General features: G+C 38.2%; 1 protein-coding gene across 1 annotated transcript in view; it reads right to left on the bottom strand.

Moving 5' to 3' along the window:
• GRM1 (glutamate metabotropic receptor 1) overlaps positions 1-21,883 on the bottom strand; it is a 260,622-nt gene that overhangs the window by 17,705 nt on the left and 221,034 nt on the right. The window contains 8 exon segments of the mRNA XM_032214797.1: positions 6,938-7,186; positions 7,188-7,383; positions 7,386-7,676; positions 7,679-7,736; positions 7,738-7,829; positions 7,832-7,864; positions 12,494-12,620; positions 17,580-17,748. Coding sequence (XP_032070688.1) covers positions 6,938-7,186; positions 7,188-7,383; positions 7,386-7,676; positions 7,679-7,736; positions 7,738-7,829; positions 7,832-7,864; positions 12,494-12,620; positions 17,580-17,748 — 1,215 coding nt within the window.

Raw genomic sequence — 21,883 nt, 5'->3', positions numbered from 1 at the left:
GAGAACATATTCCTGGCAGAGATTATTGGAAGTAGGGGGAGGTGATGGGAAGTGGGGGAAGGCTCCCTCAGACTGATAGGTACAGAGTGATGAGTTGCTCTGTGAGTGAGATGAGCAGTCTCCAAATTTGATAAACCAATAAATAAAATAAATATCTGTCATTGTGTCTCACATAAGTTTCTGATCCAAGGCAAACATTGGGTGGTGCATTATAATTAATTCTTGTTGAATCAAATATGCAAGAGAGAGAGAGAGAGAACATTGAAAGTCAAACATTCAAATTTAGCATTCTTCTCCATTAAATTTAACACAGCTCACCTAAATTTAAAATGAAGAAAAGAGGAAATGATGTTAACAGAACAGAAACATTGATGCAAATACAACATTAATCATTTTGTTGGTATTCAGATTGCATGCATATATTTAAGATATTTCTCTGTTACCAATGAAGAGAACTTTGCAATGTTGGTAAGATAGTCTTGCTGGGATCATGTCCCTTCCCCACCCCCATGAACAAAGGAGAGAGTTGCTAATATATAGTATATACAGGTTCCTTTGTTTCATTTAAAAACTTCAAAAATTAGAAAATTATCCCCAGGAATTCTGAGGGCATTTGTGAATTGTTTTTGCTATAGTGAAATATTCTTTCCAGAAGCATTTCCTTAAGTGTTTACTTATTTGATCACTTGTTATGTAGTCCACGGACTTTTTGCTTTTGTTTCAGTGCAGAATAGAAAATGGAATGTTGTTAATGGTAAACAGTTTTATAACAAATAGACATATAAGGGGAAGCATAATCCTTGAGTTTAATGGCTGAGGTGGGCATTAAAATGAGTAAGCAATAACTTCACTTTTCAGCATATGGTATATGATTTTCAAATCACTTAATAACAAGTTTGTAGATTTCCAATCTTTCTAAATACAAATTTAGAAACTTTTTTGATATTTTTTTTAAACATAGTGAGAATCTTGGGACTTTTCAATGAAGTTATTAGGCATAGTCACATATTGAAATAAAAATCTAAAAAGAAAATATTATAAAACCTTATTGCTAATGTGTATTTTAAGGAAAATTCATTTCATAAATAGTATGAATTTCTTTTTCCTCCCCCTCAGCATCCTATATTCAGCCTGCTTGTCATTATTTCCCTATAAAAAACTATATTTTCCTTTAGTTTTTATTAACTCCTCAATGTTCGTATATAATCAGAGACAATCATTAGGAAGTAAATCCAATCAATTTCAGTGGAACTTACTTTCAACTAAATGGGTTAAGTTTACTCTCCCAATAGCCTTTTCATTTGGCCTCAAAAGATGTATAAACGAAAATAGGAAAAATGAATAGCTGTTTGAAGTAATTAATAGATATTGCCAGCCTGTAAAGTAAGTTTAATGTTTCAGACTCATCCAATTTCAATCAGATTTTATGTTTTACTGTAATAAACATAAACAGTTGCAAACATTTATAACCCCATAATTTTTTATTTGTTAATCTTATGGCATTTTGAGAGAAGTGATAAAAGATAAATGGACAAATTAAGTAAGGAACTCTTATATTCCTTATGGATTATAAAATGGATTTGTGGACAATGTTTATTTTTTCCAATGTGCATTTCTAGTTTTAAATAATAATTATTAATCCTTTTTATCAAAGGATGTGGAGGAACAGGCTTACCCATGACTGCAAAATGTTTTGAAAAAGTGTTTTCACAAACCAACAATGTATTTGCTATTTGTTAAAGGAATCTGATCATTTTCAAGTTCCAACAGGTTAGGAGTTGAAACAATTCTTAATACATCAGGATTCTTTTTCAAGCATTAAGTACACATAGACCTATTATTACCTTTTCATTTTTTTCATACTGGCTATGGTGGTGATGTGAAGCATATTAGTATCTGTGGGAACAGTTATTTATATGTTTGTTTAGCTCTTTGACTTTTTGCAGGAGGGGTCATTGTGGTTTTTTAAAAATTGTTGTACATCATTTGGAGTTAGAAGACCATATAAAACTTAAAAGCAGATAAGACTCATGAATGAGAAGAAAGGGGGCTTAGAATCATAGAGTCAGCAGGGTATTAAACCATTGTACAAAGACATCCTCCATAGCATTGTATTGGGGATATTTTCTCCATAACAAATTCCCCTGCCCCAGCCGCAAATCTGGATCAGTTTCCAATCTGGCTACTTTTACTGACTTTTCCCACTACATTAAATCTGGTCCCATTCTGTCTGTTCTTGGAAAATTATTCTGCTGTTAGATGACTGGACAGAAAATATCTGAAATCCATAAAATCTATTCCTTTCCAACATTCCATTGAAATAAAAAGAACAAAAAAGATAGAAAGGAGAAGTCGAACAAAAACATTTCTCTCTAGGAACTAAGCTAGATAAACATCATTCAGAACTGGTGTACTGTAGGTAAAGTAAATCTTGCCTCTTTGTTACAGATGATGGTTGAATTACATATGATGATTGATCACTGTGATTATCTTCACAAATACATTTATATCCCCCTATAGAAGAGAATAGGTAGCTCAAGGTTAAACTATGAAGACCTTGTTGCTGTCTGAATTTTGGTTATATAGAGGGGGTGGGATTGTTATGGAGAAATATCTCTAATACAATTGTACAGAAGAAGTGATTAGACAATGGTTCAGAACACTATTGACTCTATGATCTAAAATCAGCTTCTTCCCTGACTTATACCATTGTTTATGGGTGTCAAACCCACGGCATCATGTGCTGTCATGTGATGTTATTGTGACTTTTTTCCCTTTTGCAGAGCTGGGGTGGGCGTGGCCTGTAGGTGACCCGCAGGCCTCCAGTTTGAGATGCCTGCTGTAGTTTCTTATTTGCTTTAAGTTTTATATTATCTCTTAACTCAAAAGACAGAAAATAACTAAAAAAAAACAAACCCCAAAAGCTCCTCATGCAAATATGTAGTGCACTGATAATGTTACCTAGTTGGGTAATGAAATATCTGCAAGCAAACAATCAAGCTCAGACATCTCCAAGGACTCCCCATTTATAGCTACTTGGCTTGCTAAGACAGTACTTTAAAGTTAATGTTATTTTCCTGGTCATCCATCAGCATGTTAATGATTATGAGCATAATAATATGTGCCTCTCCACTGCAGTATCTTTTGCTTCTATAAACAAGCTTGGGTTAAGGTTTAGGCTTGCAACTATTCTATATAGTCATAGGCAGTGTTTTATTTTTTTCATACAATATTCATTCATCCATTCATCCATGTAGAAGATATATTTTAATATCAGCTTCTATTTCATAAAGTCTGAGAAGAAGAAAAAAAAACCAAAGGCAAAAAGTTAAAATATTAAAAATGTTATAAGAAAAAAGATTTTCTCAGAAATTTCCTAAAGCTAGCTGTGAGATATTGGACTATTGTCAAATATATTAAAATGTGTTCTTATAATGCATAACTCATACAGAGATATTTACACATTATGTACATATGGCAGATAAATATTTAGAAAAAAGATGAATATTTTTCCTCATGTATTCCTTTTGCTATTATTGAAAAAATGTTTGAAAAAGTTAGTACAGACTCTTTTAAAATCCTGCTTTGGTGAGAGTCAAGCAACAAATTATGCAATGAATAATCTATGAGCAAACCCCCTCTCCTTCCCTGTCCCACCACCACCAGTCTTTGCAAATGTATTAGCCAAAAGCTCTTTCATCTCAGACAGAACAATGGATCTTACACATCTGGACTCCATTAGGCTGGAGAATGCTGCTCTAGACACTGTTATGAAAATGAGGTTGTGTTTCTTTCTCCTGGAAAATGTTAATGTATTCTGTCCTATTTCAACATTATTAAATTCAGAGAAAATCAGTTGGGGAATCTCCCATGCCATCTTGTGCTGTTAAATTTGCAGGCCAATGCAAAATAATGAATAGGGCCCAGCAGAGAGGTCCCTTCCTTGTCTGTGATAATAATGATTGCTTCTTTGATGGGGAACTTGGAGGCAGCATTGGCTTGGTCTTGGTCTTTCTCTTCTGGAAGGGTGGGATATTGACATGGACAGAACAACCTGGCTATTTAATAGGCATGGATTTTGCTACTGATTGGGATACAGAAGAAAAACCTGGACTAATGGATTGGAATGGAGGGTATGGTGAGGGCCAGAAGAGATTATAGAGAGAAAAATCAGGGTAGGTGGATGATTATGGAAGATAAAAGAGTAAGCATCCAGCCTTCTACCTTGTATGATGAAATTTTGTCAGAATCTGAAAGCCCAGAATAATAGAAATACCTGGACAATGCGCACAATTTCACATTTACAAAGCTAAATGTCAAAGTTGCCTACACCTAATGTGCTAGTAATATATATTTAATACAAGGCAAGGCTACTTCTAAACTATTTTGCCCCTTGTCATAGAGGGAAATGAGAATATATTTGAGCAAAGAGAAAAATGCAGCTATATCTATGTTGCAATAGAATGACACAGTGGGCAGCTTGGTGTTTCATACTGGATGAATTCAGACAACATCCTAAGCCAGGATTTTAAAACCATGTTTTACTTCCCAGAGTCCTTGGGTCCAAATAATGCTAAATTATATTGAGCCCCCAAATCCCAAACCATATTATGGCTTAACATTATATGTAACAGTGGTGGGTTGCAAATATTTTTACTACAGGATTGGGCATGCTTGTGCATGCGCTTCTAATCATTCTACTCATTTTTGGTTATAAAATGTTCAACATTGTCCATTATCTATTCTTCTCCTGCCTCTAAATTGGCAATATTTATTGATATTCTTTGGACATTTTAATGCTGTTCCTTTGTTTTTTAAAATGTAATAAATTAAAAAAGATAAGAATTATAAAATTATCAGAGTGATTATTTTAACATTTTATATTGGTTCTTGAAAAAGAACAAAAATGGCTTTAAACCCCTGTCAGAAATATATTCCTGCTACGGAAAACAAACAAACAAACAAAAAAAACCCAATTAAGCATAACATTTACCTATTCTCGTACATGTAATCTTCCCAAACTCAGGGTTGTAATGATCCTTCTAAAGCACTATTGTAATAAAAACTAAATAATTTTTAAACATTTCTGTGGATTGCTATTTAAGGGTATTTTTTTAAAAAATCCTGCTAATCATTCAGAATTTGTAATTGCACACCTGTCATCCTGAGAAGTTCTGTTGGAATTACAACATTTCCAGAAGTTCCTGAACTGAGCCTTTCAAATTCTTAAGCTTGGTAAATATCAAGCATCGACTAAATTTGATCCAAAATGATAATAAAAAATAGCTTAGCTTAGCATTACTTTCTATTCTAGGATGCACCACTTTTTTAATAATACCAATCTAGAAATAACAGTGTGTAGAATCCTACAAAATTAGTCAAGTATGAATATTAAACTAAATTAGTTGGATGATGATAAAGATGTTATAATAGTCTTAGATATCATCATTATATTATATAGAAGTGTGTGTGTAAACTTTGTTTTATAAGGTAAGAAATCCATCTAATTGCCCTACAGCTACTTGTGCATATAATTATCATCCCACAACATTCCTTCCTTCTGTTAAATAAAGGGAAAACCACAGAAAAGCCTCTATTAATTTCTTCTTTCAATGGAGACTGCATGAATTGAAAAAAAAGTCTGAGATTTTTCATCAGGCAGTGAAAAATGATGGAGTGAATGAATCATAAGGTTCTGCCATATTCACATGAAGTTCGAGGAGATTTTCTTCGAGAGTCTTGCACGATAATTCATAAACAACGTGAGGCCTATTTTCTAGGGAAACGATTCAGTCAGCTGAAAGCTGCCGAAATACAATATTTGCCAATCTGTTGGTTAAAGTGGTGTTCCGTGCACAGCCTTCCAACAACCATGGCAGATTTGTAGGATAGTTTGGGTGAGCATAGCTTTCACCAAGGGTTTTTGTTAAGCAGTAAATGGTAACAGAGTTGGAAGGAACCTTGGAGGTCATCTAGTCCAACCCCCTGCTCACGCAGCAGACCTGTACTAGGGATTCAAACCGCCGAAATGCTGACCTTTCTGATCAACAAGCTCAGTGTCTTAGCCCTGAGCCACCTAGTCAGAACAAGAGTCAGAAAAATACTGAATTTGAAATAGGTTTAAGAACCTTTCTAGTTGACGTACCTGTCATATTGGATTATGAAAAAAAGCTTATTGAGACAAAAGGATTTAGAAGATTAAGACTGTTCAATTCAGTCTTGGTCAACAACTGAGCATAATAGAATCTCAGTTCATTAGTAAGGCCCATAACGTAAGAAATGAAGTCAATACAGGACAATTGCCTCTCAAGGCTAAAAGATCAATCTAGTATCTGTTGATTCCGAGAAGCAGGAGAAGGCTTAGAATTTAAACACCCAAGAAAACAATCTTCTTTATGTACAGTATAAAATTTCTTTCTTGTCTGCAATAAAAACAACTAATCTTGTTGTGTGATGCATGTGAGTTTTCTATTGAGAACATCACATCAAATAAAGGCTGAGCATCTGGAGAGCTGAGATTTTCAGTTGCCTCTGTGAGAAGCCTAATATATTAGTAAATGGTTTGTAAATTCTTCATTCTGTGGCTGTATTTGCACAGAATGAAACATTATCGTAGATGTAAAAATAACCTTCCCAAGATTTGTTGATAGCTCACTATGCTGTCCGATTATTTTATGTGCACATTGTTGGGGAGCAGAAAACAAAAAAAGAAAGGAAGTCAGAAAGTTGATAAGACTAGAGATAATAAGAACATGTCAGAATATTAGACTGGTTGCAGTTTCAAAGCAACAAACAGGAAGACCAGATCCCTATTTCAGATTTTGCCTTGCTTAGCTTCTTTAATTAAAATATTAATTGAAAAAACACCACCATAGGTTTTGGAAGATGAAGGAAGAGAAAAGAGAGTGTTAGATGGATGTATTGTCAAAGTACTTACTTTGGGTTTCCAGTGCCTGGCTTCTTTCTCCGGAATATGCTGAGGAAATTGTTGGACCTACAAGGAGTCTTGCCATCCCCAACATGCATACGCACCACATCTGAAGTGGTGAAGGCACTGCGGACATTCCTTTCGGGCTTTGCAATGATGATATACATCTTGGGAGTGAACATGCACCCCAAGGCAACTGTCACGCTCAGGCTCACAGCAAAGCAAGTTGTAATGATCTTGTAGTTGCTCCCAAAGTATAGGTACAAAGGCAAGCCAGATGATGCACGTTGTGTACATAGTGAAGGCAATATACTTGGCTTCGTTGAAATTAGCTGGCACGTTGCGAGTTTTGAAAGCGTAGTAAGTGCAACTCATGATGAGAAGTCCATTGTAACCCACTGGGGCAACCACACCTAAGTTGCTGGTGTTGCAGATCAGAAATACTTCCTTGATACTGGGTAGGAAAGGACGGGGAAAGGGGGCTCCATGATGATCAGTGTAATCACCAACGTCAGCTGTACACTGATCAAAATGGAGGCAATGACTACTTGGGCCCAAGCACTCATGAAGTGTGGTTTGCGGGTGCAAATTTTTTTCTTGCTCCCTGCCAGAATGCGTGCAATGCGATTGGTTTTTGTTACAAGGGCAGAGTAGCACATGGCAGAGGAAAGCCCCACAAGGAGGCGCTGGAGGTAGCATGAAGTGACAGTGGGCTTAGCAATGAGGGTGAAAGGGCATATATAACCAGGAAGATCCCCGCAAGTATTATGTAGCACAGCTCCCGGCTAGAGGATTTGACGACGGGGGTTATCCCTGTACAGTGCAAAGATAAGGGTAACAAACATGGTGACGAGAATGCCCAGACAAGAGAAGGCCACAGCCACAACGGACTCTATGTCCGCCACTGAAGATACTTTACAGGAATTGGTTGGCAGCCTATAGGATACAAAAAAGAAAAAAAGGAAAGAAATGATTGGATAAGCAGACAAATATCGCAAAATAAAGAGCTCCTTTGGGATCCGTAAAGGAGCAGTTGCATAATAGAAGTGATCCTGCATTCATATCAAACACGTGATTCTTGCACAAAAGCTTCATCTAATTATGTCATTCCACTGGTAGGACAAAATCTGTCAACAAATGCATCATCCTTCCTCCTTCCAGTTCCCTGTGTATTTGCTAAATCTGATCCACAATTTTGGAAGAAATAGGAAACACAAAGGAAATCCTGCTACAAACGAGCACAAATTCTCTCGTGTATTATTGTTGTAATCTCTTACTCCACATACAAAAGAATAGACTCTTCTTAATTTTTTCATGGCAATTTCACAAGAGTCTAGTTTTCGAAATCTAGTCATTTCTAAACTTTATACTTACAATTTTCAAGGCCAATGAACATCCCCAGGACAGCATCCAGACCAATAGATGTTACTTACAGTTTCTATTTAGTAACACATAGACAGAAATTAATTCTCCTGCCAACATATTTATTCAGCTTCTGAGACATTTACAATCTATAAGACAATTAGAGAGCAGAGGCATTTAATTTTTAAAGTGGTGGACATTTTGATTATTACTAGACAACATTCCTGACTACTAAAAGCAATATTGAGAATTGATTTTTTTCTATTTTAAATAAATATCGTGCATTTCAGTCCTTATTCTACATGACAGCATTATCTATGCAATTATTTGTCTGCGTAGCTTGTAATTTGGACAGCCAGGAATCCAGCAGCTTCAGTTTCATTAACTGTCAAATAATACTTTTTGTTCGTTTGTTTTTCCTAAATGAAACCCTGCATTCTCTTTCTAGAGAAAATAGGAATAAAAGATCTTCTAGGCTAAGGGTACATGAGTGGGATGCATCATTCTATTTATGCTGATTGCCAGTTTAGGCGCTAATTTATTTGGTCAACAGTCATGAGTTTGATAATGTAGGCAAGGGTATGTAAAGTTAAAATGAGTGCCTCGTATATTCTAAAATGCCTGCTGAGCAGAAGAAAAACCCAAATGAATTTCCAAGAAATATAGAAATTGGATGGTTTAAGCAGTTACTGCCACCTACAGTTTACTCCCTCACAATGTTCCAATAATCTCAATGCTTCTCTGCAACTGCAATGATACATGTAGTGAAAACTAACTGTAAATTTTAAACTCTTAAAAATACACAGAAACTTATATAATTTCCCATTTGGGAAATTATATAAGCATAATTATGAACCACTTTGGCATAGTATACAGACAGAAATGAAAAAATGGGACAAGTTGCAGTTATCTTTGTTGGGACGAATAGCAGCAGTGAAAATGAATATCTTACCCAAATTTTTATTTCTTTTCCAAATGTTACCTATACTTAAAAAAGATGTGAATCTGTTAGAATGGCAGAAGGGTATTAATAAATTTGTATGGGCAGGAAAGAAGCCGAGAGTAAAGTTAAAATAATGCAAGATGTGCATGAGAGGGGAGGTTTGAAATTACCCAACCTAAAATTATATTATGATGCAGTAGTATTATCTGTAATCAGTGATTGGATTGATTTAACTAACGATAGGATACTTAATATCGAGGGACATGATTTGGTATATGGCTGGCATGCTTACCTGTTATAACAAAAAAGTCAACAAAAATTTTAAAAGTCATATTTTAAGGAATGCTTTATTGCGGGTTTGGAAAAAATATCAATACAAATTAAATGACAAGTCCATGTGGGCAATTCCTAGACACGCAATAGAAAATATGAACATAGCACAAAAACAGGATAGAATTACTTACAGACAGCTTCTTACCCTAGAAAGGGTGTATTACAACTAAAACCCTTAGATGTATTAAAAGAGGAAAAGGTAATTCAAACATGGTTCCAGTATGGGCAGTTACAGGCCAGGTGGAAAACAGATCAAAAAATTGGTTTCATGCAAGTCGAGGATAATCTATTTAAACAAATAAGAGATCAAAGTTTAATGCATATAAAGAGGATATACAATGTATTAGTACAGATTCCGAAACAGAATTAGTTAAAGATTGTATGATAAAGTGAGCTCAAATATTGAAGAACCAATAATGTTGGATACATGGGAAAGAATTTGGGTAAGAAATGTGAAATTTACACAAGCCCAAAACCTGAGAGAAAATTTTTACAAGATGTTCTATAGGTGGCATTTAGATCCCAAAAAGTTGGCTTCTATGTATTCAAATTTACAACCCAAATGTTAGAGATGTGGTTCTCTCGATGTTACATATTTCCATATATGGTGGACTTGCCAAAAGGGTAAGGCATTTTGGATAAAAATATGGTGGATTATGCAAAATATTCTTTAAAAAAGGATAAAGTTTACTCCTCAGTTATTTTTGTTAGGTATAATTACTGACTGTCCAGCGGTAGAGATTAACTTGATTTTACACTTAATAACGACAGCAAGACTGTTGGTGGCGCAATACTGGAAGAAGGAAGACTTGCCTACAATTCAAGAATGGACATTGAAAGTCACAAATTTAGCTGAGATGGCTAAAATATCTGCATATCTTAAAGACCACTCAAATGAGAGATATAAACGAGACTGGATTGATTATATACAAAATAAATACGGGACTAAGAAATTCCAGATAGCCTATGCTTAAGATCAGGAATGATTTAAATTGTTTAAAGTTAGTTTAGCAAGGAGGAGCTAAGTTCAATGTAAAGATGTTATTAATTTCTTATTCTTTTTTCCCCCCAATATATCTTAGACTGTGTTTGTTAAAAATCTATACCGTGTACGGGTTCTGGGAAGTCGGGGGGGGGGAGGGAAGTCGGGTGGGGGGGAGGGATATATCAGGTTAGATGAGATGTGTTAGATTTCAATGTAATTTGACTCCACATGTATACTGTTTTTTTTCTTTATTTATATTCTCATTACTATTATTATTACTACTTTTTCTTTAAAAATAGGATAGGCTAAGCATATTGACATGTAGCGGAAATACACCAAGGAGAGGAGGAGTGGGAAAGAAGAAAGATGGGAAGAGAAGGATAGGAGAGAGGGTAAGGGGGGAAGATGGAGGTAAGGAGGAGTGGATTGTAGAGAGAGAGCAGTAGAAAGGGGGGGAAGTAGAGTAGAAAAGGATGATGGAGGGAAGATAGAAAGTTGGAGGGTGGTAGAAGAAAAAGGTGTATGGAGAGCAGAAGAGCTATAATGGGTTTCTATTTTGGGGGGGCATTGTTGACAAGAGGAACTGATGTAATTATTATTTAATACTATATGATATGGGCTATGTATAGTATACATGTGAGTGTGTGTTATGAAAATGAAAATGGAAATAAAAATTTAAATTAAAAAATACACAGAAACCTCTGTGTTTGGGAGTGCACCAATTGTACAACATTAATCTTATTTATGATCTGACTAAACAATTTTTTCCCCTGCAAGAATCTTGTACCTATACCTTGTACCTTGTATTTGGCTGATTGGGTGGAGAGAGAGCGGCTGACCCAAACTAGCCTGTGAACTCTCATGGCTGAGGGAACCTGTGTCTATCCTGTTGCAGCCTAGCATTTCAACCGCTATGACATATTGCTTCCTGAACCATAGAGCAAGTGGGACTGAGCAGCAGGCAGGAAAAACATGCAGTTCTCTTCTGTGTCGTTCTTGGGGTGGGATGGGGGAGAAGAAGGGAATAGGAACTGGGAGCAAAGTAGAACAAATGCAAAACCTCTGTTAACATTGAATTATTACAATATGTTCCACACGATGCTTTCTTTGAAAATTTTGTTACACTTGAATTGAACTTAAACTCAAAAGTTTATATTCCTATTCCTCTGCAACAATTGCGTTGATTGCCAATTTACTTTTTAATGTTAGCTATGATTCACAAAACTGCTTGCATTGCAGTTTCCCATTTTATAAATAGTGAGAAGATGGTGGTTCAACAGGGACGAGAAGACAAGGCAGACCAGCAAAATCCCAACAGAGGTTTGACCTACTTTCCTTTGAAATTCTTATAGAGTTATGCCACTTGTCTAAACGACCTAAAGTAAATATCATGAATTGCCTTTAAATAGCAAAGCAGTCAAAAACATACAACAGGAGGAATATGCGCACACTCTTCTCCTCTTAGGATCACAGTTGCCCAGAGCTGCCTGATGTGTATATCCTCAGATAGAAGTGTGCATATACAGTTAGCTCTCATTTAGCGATCACTGCTGGGACTAATAATTTAATTCTTAAATGAAGCAGTTGCTAAGTGAAACTGTTATGGTTTTACTTCAGCTTTCTTTTGCTTTACAGACCTATGACTATTTTAAACACGAGGACTGATGGCTAAGTTAGTTTTCATCACCATTGTAACTGCAAACGGCTGCTAACTGAGGCAGTTGCTAAATGAGAACTACCTGTATGGACACTGATTTTTTTGAGGGGGGGTATGCGTAATCAGATACATACTTTTGTGGCTGTCCATGTATTGTACTTTTGCTGCCTATTCATTATACGCCTTGTTGTGGAATTGAATTTAAGAAGGAAAATGGAAGATAAATAAGAAAAATAAACATATTATTTAGGGACAGACTGCTATTGTAAAAGGTTTTGCTCATACCTGTCAGCTCATCATTTGGCCACCATCCCAGCTCACAGGCTTTGCATGTGAACTCATCTTGCACAAATTCATTCTCCTTGCAAGCTGTACAAATCCAGCAGCAGCTCACTTCCCCCTTCCTTATAACCTACAATAAAGTTAGATATTTGTTTTTTGATGCAAACCTTGCAGTATGGTTTCTGAATACAGTGTCCCTTTAGCAATATAGTGCGTGGCATTATGAATACAGTCTCATAAAGTAATAACAGTAGGCAAATTTTAAAACCTGTATTGATGACTCAACTTATCTGGACCAAAATAGATCTTCTGTAAGTAAAAACCAAGTACTTGAGCCTTTGAAAGATCTGTAGTTCCATAACAGACTGAAGGCTTTTGGTCTAATTGTCCAGGCCTTCTTACCCAGCATTCACCAGAAAAAGGAGTCAAAGCAAAAGCACCAGAGGGGACCCCATACTAAAACTACTGATGGCCAAGTTAATCTATAACACTCGTCTATAATAAAGGTAAAATAAAGGTATCCCCTGTCCAATTGTGTCCGACTCTAGGGAACCCATCTGCATTCTTAGCTGAGAGAAATGCATTGTCTGAAAACCATGTGGCCAAAATGACTACATGCTAAGCAGACAGAATGCTCTTTGCTTCCCATTGAAATGGTACCTATTTTTCTACTTGTATTTGCATGCTTTCAAACTGATAGGTTGGCAGGAGCTGGTGCAAGTAATGGGAACTCCTCCATCATGTGACACTTGGGTTTCGAACCTCAACTATCAGCTTTTCAACTGACAAGCTCAGCATCTTTAACCGCTGAGCCATCGGGCCTCCTACTATCTATAATGATTGCACACATATATTAAATAGTCAGAAGCAAGCAATATTTTAATTTAACACAATTTGCAAATCCAGCCCATGTAAAGACTGCAGAGACTAATTGTCCATTGCAACATAGGGCCATTTTGTAGATCAAATGCAGTTGGAAAGTTGGAAAGTAAAAGAAGTAACCCAAAAAGTCTATCTTGATTGAAACATTAATGCACCCTACTTGGGTATTAGGTAGTTTCTAAAAATATGAAAAAGATTTTGCCCTTGAATCCTCATTAGAGTCCATTTTTTTGGAGCAAATAAACTTTATTTGAGACCTGTCCAACATCTTTATCTAAAGCACGGTCAGTATCTTCCATTGTAGTCATTTTCCTTGTCCCATCTTTTCAAATAAAAGAATAATTCAAGAAGAGACAATAAGATTTTGATTGAGGGACACAGGTCAGGCAGGTTTATTTTGGTCTCTACTGAAAACATTAAAACTACCCATTTTTTGAAATTGAATAAGTGCAGGTCCTTTGTTTTTCTCATAGGACTAAAAAGGAAAGAGCAAATAAAGTATTACTAATAAATATTTCACTAATAAATATTCCCCTTCTGTAATACTGCAGCTTTTTATCAGCCATCCTCAACCACGTAAAATGGAACCATTGTTCTGATAAGCTAACTTTCTGTACATTGTTTGATTCTCATGGTTTTTTTTGCTTCAGGCCAAATGAGCATGGTGGGTAGCAAATTGTTTTTAGCAAGATACAAATGGAGTCAGCAGGTAGTGGCTTTGTTTGAACAGAGATTTTGTTTGCAGTTCAAAGCTGCCTATGATGTGGGAACAGAGGAAATGCAGTATGTGATGCATGTTTTAGTTTCCATGTAGGTGAATGATAGTTATAGAACATAATTAGCTAGCAGCTTGTTTAGTAAATGGTATATTATAAAATATGATATAGCAATAGCACTTAGGCTTATATACCACTTCGTAGTGCTTTACAGCCCTCTCTAAACAGTTTACAGAGTCAGCATATTGCCCCCAACAATCTGGCTCCTCATTTTACTGACCTGGGAAGGATGGAAGGATGAGTCAATCTTGAGCCAGACAACTGGACTTTCTGGTTTTTCTTTGAAGATGTTTTGCTTCAAAAAAGAATGTAAATGACCAGCTGTTTGAAAAGAGTATAAATCCTTCCATTCCCCACCATCCAGTCAGAGCTGAAGTAGCTTCTTGGATGAAAAGCCAAACGTTTTCAAAGAAAAAGCTAGTCATTTACATTCTTTTTGAAGCAAAACGTCTTCAAAGAAAAAGCAGAAAATCCAGTTGTCTCTTGAAAAAAAGCACCTTTGGGACCAGTGGTGGGATTCTAATTTTTTTACTACCAGTTCTGTGGGCGTGACTTGGTGGCCGTAGTATGGCTTGGTAGGCGTGGCAGGGGAAGGATACTGTAAAATCTCCATTCCCTCCCCACTCCAGGAGAAGATTACTACAAAATCCCCATGTCCTCCCGATCAGCTGGGACTCAGGAGGCAGAGAATAGATGGGGCGGGGCCAGTCAGAGGGTATTTACAGGTTCTCTGAACTACTCAAAATTTCCACTACCGGTTCTCCAGAAATGGTCAGAACCAGCTGAATACTATCTCTGTTGGGGACTCTCACTAAATTCCTTTATTCAAAACCGAGAGACAACCACTTGTTAGAAAACAAAAGAGATAATGTTCATAAAACAAATAGGATTGCAGTAGTGGGATGTGATAGGAGGCATAGTGAAACTGGACGGCAGTATATTTTAAGAAGAACATCTCATTTTCAACCCAATTTGTAGTTTTGACTATACTAGGTTTTGATAAAAGAGCTATTGTGGCAGCACCTCTGCCCCTAGTAATGCCATTAAGACAGGACTTCAAGTGGGATGTGAAGGTCCCAACTAATACATTTCGAAGTAAATAAATTCACATTTACCATTCAATAAAGACACCCCAAATGGGACGCAGTGGCTCAGTGGCTAAGACATTGAGCTTGTCAATTAGAAAGGTCAGCAGTTCGGTGGTTCAAATCCCTAGAGCCGCATAAGAGTGAGTTCCCATTACTTGTCCCAGCTTTTGCCAACCTAGCACTCTGAAAGCATGTAAAAATGCAAGTAGAAAAATAGGGACGTTCTGTGCACCTTTGGTGTTTAGTCATGCTGGCCACATGACGTCTTCGGACAGCACTGCCTCTTTGACTTTGAAATGGAGATGAGCACTGCCCCCTAGAGTCAGGAATGACTAGCACACATATGTGCGAGGGGAAACTTTACCTTTAAAGACACCCCTTCCCTCCCTTGCCAACCCCCCCCCCTTTTCCAAAATCATCAGATGATCAGGAGAAACTTTTCAAGCTAGGGAGACAAATATTATCAGCAAGAAATCTAAAAGCCACTAAAAATGCAGGATTAGATGGTAGCGATGAGACAAAAGTGTTTCATTTACTAGTGTCTTTAGGGGAGATAACCTTGCTGAATAAAAACATGACAAAAATAAGTGTTTGAAAACACCTTGAAAGAAGGACTTGAATACTGCAGTTGTGTCCAAGATCTCTGGGACTAAATGTCCCTGTTGGTGATATGATGTGATTTAAACAGAAGAAGAAAAGCTTTAAAAATGCCACATAGGCTACATTTCTTAAAGTAAAGTTTAGGACATCTAACAGGAAGAAAAATGAGGTCATATATACTACAAAATCTGAGATAAAACACAATGGAGTTCCACATTAATCATTATTATTTATCCAACAAAAATTGTCCACAAACCTCTGCAGTAAAATGATTATTATTTTTTAGGGCTGGCAGTAGTCTGGATTTGAAGGAGAAAATGTGAGAGGACCTGGGTTTGCTTAAGAGCTGTAGTGGCACAGTGTTTAGAATACAGTATGGCAGGCTAATTCTGCTGACTGAGCTACTAGAGTTTGGCAGTTCGATTCTCATTGGTTCAAGGTTGATTCAGCCTTACATCCTTCCAAGGTTGGTAAAATGAGGACCCAGATTGCTGGGGGCAACATGCTGACTCTGTAAACTGCTTAGAGAGGGCTGTAAAAGCACTGTGAAGCGGTATATAAGTCTAAGTGCTACTGCTGTTGCTATTATAGCACCTATTGGGAATATCTTTCAAATTTGCATCTCCAATTATTATTTTTATTGAAAAAAGGATGCTTTTAAACCTCACAGATTTGAAGGATGCTTCAAATGAATACACAGCTAGGGCAATGGGGTGGAAGGATTGTCCAAACTATTCTTCATTTTCCCAAACTACAAATTTTTCCAAGTATTTGGTTTTAAAGTCCAAAACCTTTTGGGTCGCATTAAACATTGAACACTGAACATGAGATATGGCCATTGAACATGAGATATTGAATCATAATTCATTACCAATCTTTTCCCCAAAGATTCCCCAAAAGGTGGACTGTGTGATTCCCAGGAGAGGAAATTTGTAAGAGAAATGTGCTCAATTTGTATTTTTTATTCCTAAATGCAGAACTGGTTTTATTAGGGAGGTGTTCTGACCCCCCTTCTCCGTCCAGGAAAGAAAGCCAAAAGCCACGTAACTCAAAAGGTTTCTTTTAATCAGTCCAAGCTCTGTTGGCTGCAAGCCCAAATAAACAAAGATAATAGCTCTGGCAAAAGTCCTATAGCTCATAACAAAATGCAAACCCGGCTTCTCTTATCTCAAACCACTTATCCAAGTTGGCTTCTCTCGGGTTGTGAACGCGAACAAGACCCAACACTAGAACAAGAATGGAACGGAATGGAACAGAACGTTGACTTCTGCAACCAGGGCGTGGCACCAGCAGTCCCTTTTATCAGCAGGAGGGGATCTTGTTCAGCCTCAGCTGTTCGCAATCACCTCCTGTGGTTACTCCTTTGTCCTTTACGCTGAGTAGACCTACACCTGCATGCATCCTGATACAACTCCCAGATGCTTTCAGGAACATTCCCTTTCATCCAATGCTCTGCCGCCACCTGATGGCCAACCAGTCTCTCCTCGCCCTGCTTGGAGTCGACACCCTGTCCAGGGTCCTCCACCTCCTCCAAGGCCAACTCATAAGACCCCTCGCTGTCGGAGTCTGGCGGCAGCTCTAACGGCTCCTGCCGGGCCACAACAGGGAGGCTTGTTTGATTAAGAATTTTGCATTAATCTAACACTGTTATACATAGATTATTTAAGAGTAATTATTTTGTCACTTAATCCTTTATGATAACATCTATCTTTTCCAACAAAAGTACTTCTATAGGAAAATTACCTTAATTTGACCTTTCAAACATGGTTCACTACATACAGACCGGACCATTTCGGTTTTGTTCATTTGAATTCGGTTATCATCGATATTCAAGACTCCTTCGTGCCAAGTCCCGATGTGGACATAATCATAACGGTTTGATTCTATTTGTTGCAGGTTCATGATGTCATATCTAGACAACAGAAAGAAAAATATGTCTAATTAAAAAAAGTGCCCAAAGCATTAACATCTCATCTTCCCCTCCCTCAGTCAAAAGAGAATAAACCCTTTCCCGTCTATACAAAATTTAACATCGCTTTGGAAATTTAATCCTTTGGGAAATTTAAGACTTTGGGAAAAGTGCAAAGAAGAGCAACTTATATGATTAAGGGCCTGGAGACAAAAACATATGAAGAACGGTTGCAGGAATTGAGTATGGCCAGTCTAGAGAAAAGAAGGATTATGTATGACATGATAGCAGTATTCCAATATTTGACGGTCTGCCACAAAGAAGAGAGGATCAATTTATTTTCCAAAGCACCAGAAGACAAGAAACAATGGATGGAAACTACTCAAGGAGAAAAGAAACCTGAAAATAAGGAGAAGCTTCCTAACAGTGAGGACAATTAACCACTGGAACAGGTTTCCTTCAGAAGTTGTAGGTGCCTCATCACTGGATGTTTTTTTAAGAACATACTGAACAGCTACCTGTCTGAAATGGTATATGATCTGCTTGAGCAGGGAGTTGGATTAGATGACCTTCAAGATCCCTTCCAGCTTTATTCTGATTGATTGATTGATTGATCATCTAATATTCCAGGATTAAAATATGGAGTTCTTGGTGTTGTCTGAGTTTGGTTGTCTGCTTGCAGAGATTTCGTTCCCTTCCCAACATCCACCCATCCTTCTTTTTATGTAAATGTAGTATCTAGAGAAAAATGTTTTGGCCACCATGTCCCTTGGTTGACTATACTCAATTTAAAGAAATGAAATCACTGGGCTGAACCAGACAGGACAACAGGAAAACTTTTCTATGTAAAACCATCCAGCATTTCAGGGTGTGGTGTTATCAATAGGATCGGTCATTCATTCATTCATTCATTCATTCATTCAGTCAGTCAGTCAGTCAGTCAGTCAGTCAGTCAGTCAATCAATTTTTATACCCACTCAAGTCAACTAAGCGACTTGGGATGACTTATAATTCTATGGTACCCAATGGTACATAATGGCCTTGGGCCAGAGATGCTGTCCACATTTTGTCCCAATGTCTGAATGTTGTGTGGGTCTGGATAGGCAGAGCTGATTTTAACTGAATCCAAGGAAGACTAAGCTACTGTAGATGTGGATCTTCCTCATATCCTGAAGAAGTAGGTCTGTGATTCAGCATATAGTCCTCACTGGAACTACAGCTACATGGAGAGAAGGATGCAGTGGGATACCTTAAAGTTCTGTCTTGGGCCCAGTGCTCTTCAACATCTTCATACAGGTAATCCTTTACTTACGGCCACAATTCAGCCGAACATTTATGTTGCTAAGCAAAATAGTTGTTAGGTGAGTTTTGCCCCCATTTTACAATCTCTCTTGCCACTGTTGTTAAGTGAATCACTGCAACTGTTAAATTAGCACCAGTTGTTAAGTGAATCTGGCTTCCACATTGACTTTGCTTGTCAGAAGGTCACAAAAGAGGATCATATGACCCCAGGACATTGAAACCATCATAATATGAACCAGTTGCCAAGCATCCAGAGTTTGATGGGGATGCTGCACTAGTCATAAGTGTGAAAATGATGATCAGCCACTTTTTCGGTACCGTTATAACTTTCAACGATCATTAAATGAATGGTTGTAAGTCAAGGATTACCTGTAAATGATCTTGATAAGGAGATAGAAGGAAAACTCATCAAATCTGCAGACAACACCAAGCTGAGAGGATTTGCTAACACTTTGGAAGATAGTGTCAGGTGCTCCTTCGTTTAATAATCAAGAAAGAAACCACTCAACTCCATGCTTAGAATTAAGTGTACTTTTACTAATTACAAACAATGAGTAGCAAAGCAAAGCTGAGTCTGAGTAAATTGGCGCGAAAGCAATAGATATCATGTATAATTCAATCCCCTCCCCTTGGCACCCCATTTCATAGTCCAATAATAATTCACCCAACCGTCAGGTGTGAGATGACTTCAAAAAGCATCAGGGTGGAATGCTGGACAGTTGGCCTTGGTGGGAAACTCCCTTCTTCCACATGCGCAGATAGATAGTCAGGACAGCTCCTAATAACAATCCTCTAGTACATAATGATTCCCCTCCCAAATACCATGCCCCCCCCCCGTTTCAATGCAGCCGAAAAGCAGCAGCGAAGCAGAGGCTGACATCCGGCCCTCCTCCAGAAAAGGACGGTCACACCTGCAGAAATGAAAGAACACAGACAAACAGACGAACAACATGACACAGAAGAGAGAAAGGGGAAGGGGAAAAGGAAAATTAGCAGTCCATATAGAAATCAAGGCTTGTCAGGGTAAGTAGAGTAGAACTTGCGGAGCAGACGAGGAGCTCGAACATAGGACTTGTCAACCATTCTGTGAGATGGGGGAAAATGTTTCCAAGCCACAAGATACTGAATACGGTTCCTCCGTTTACGAGAGTCCAAAATCCCCGGACTTCAAAATGCTGCTCTCCCTCTATCAAAAGTGGGGGGTGGAGGCGGAAGAGGAGTCCTCAATGGAGAAGTATGTTCTGGTTTCAGGAGATTAACATGAGAAACAGGATAAACCCGGCTGAGATGCTTAGGCAATTGGAGACGGACGGAAATAGAGTTGATGATCTTGACAATTGGAAACGGGCCAACATATTTTGGGCCCAACTTCTTCAACTTTTGAGTCGTTTGAAGAAACTTAGTGGATAAATAAACCCGATCACCAACCTTATAGTCATGGGGTTTAGACCTCTTCCTATCCGCCTGTTTTTATGCGTGCAATGTGCAGCATCCAGCGCCCGGTGTGTCAAAGGCCACATCTCCCGAAGGCGATTACTCCACTCGGAGAGTGAGGACACTTGTGGTGTCTCGCGAGGAATCTCCGGGATGGGCACAAAATCTTGCCCGTAAACAACACGGAAAGGGGTAAAGGCCGTGCTACTGTGCATGGAATTGTTGTATGCCACTTCAGCATGAGGCAACAATTCCATCATCCTCCTGGTAGTTGATGAAACAACGAAGATATTGCTCCAGCACAGAATTAGTCCTCTCGCAGGCCCCATTAGTCTGAGGATGGTGGGAGGAGCTTAAGCCCTGGGCGGAGCCAATCAGTTTCAGGAATTCCTTTCAAAATAGCGAGGTGAACTGGATGCCCCTATCTGAAATGATGCGGTCTGGCACCCCAAGCAAACGATAGATGTGCAGATGAACAGTTTAGCCAGAGATTTGGTGGATGGGATCTTGGAACAAGGAATGAAATGACTTGCTTGGAGAATAAGTCAGTCACAACCCAGATTACTGTATTTCCTTGACTCTCCGGAAGTTCAACAATGAAATGCATAGAGATCTCTTTCCATGGGGCTTCTGGTGAGCTACTGCCTGGAGCAACCCTTGGGGTTTTCCTGGAGGGCGCTTTGCAGCAGCACAAATGAGACAACTAGCCCATAAGACTCAATGTCTTTTTTCAATGAAGGCCACCAAAATTGTCTCTTAACGAGGTGCAAGGTTTTGATGAACCCAAAGTGTCCGGCCATGCGAGAGTCATGAGCCCATTGGAGGATGATGGTTCTAATGGATGCAGGGACGTATAATTTTGCACCAATCCAAGCCAATCCATCCTTCATGGTGCATTCATTCATGTGTTGCTGGAACCAATCATCCTTTGTAAGGGCACCCTTTAGTTCAGAGATAAAGTCTTTTGTGACCTCTAACTTAGAAGTTGTCTGACTTCTAGTGACAACAGGAGCAGCCAGACTCCTGTGGGAATGACGGTTGAACAACACTGAGCTTTGAACTGTTGTACTGTGGGAGCCTGGACAAAGCATCAGCCATAAAATTCTTCCCTCCCGGAATGTATTTCAAAGTAAAATTGAACCTATTGAAATGTTGTGCCCAGCGCATCTGTTTGGGAGACAGCTTCCTGGGGGTCTTCAACGCCTCCAAGTTTTTATGGTCAGTCCACACCTCAAAAGGGTGTTTAGCGCCCTCTAGAAAATGACGCCAGGTCGTAAAGCCCAACAAACAGCAAAAGCTTCCTTTTCCCAAATAGCCCAGTGTCTCTCAGTGTCGGTCAGCTTGCGAGAGGTGTAAGCGCAGGGCTGTAATTTACCTTGTGCATTTGCTTGAAGCAGTACTG

Source organism: Thamnophis elegans, chromosome 4, assembly GCF_009769535.1.
Source record: "Thamnophis elegans isolate rThaEle1 chromosome 4, rThaEle1.pri, whole genome shotgun sequence".
In the NCBI taxonomy this organism is placed as follows: domain Eukaryota; kingdom Metazoa; phylum Chordata; class Lepidosauria; order Squamata; family Colubridae; genus Thamnophis; species Thamnophis elegans.
Note: the sequence above shows the minus strand (reverse complement) of the source record. Positions and strands in the feature narration are given on the sequence as shown.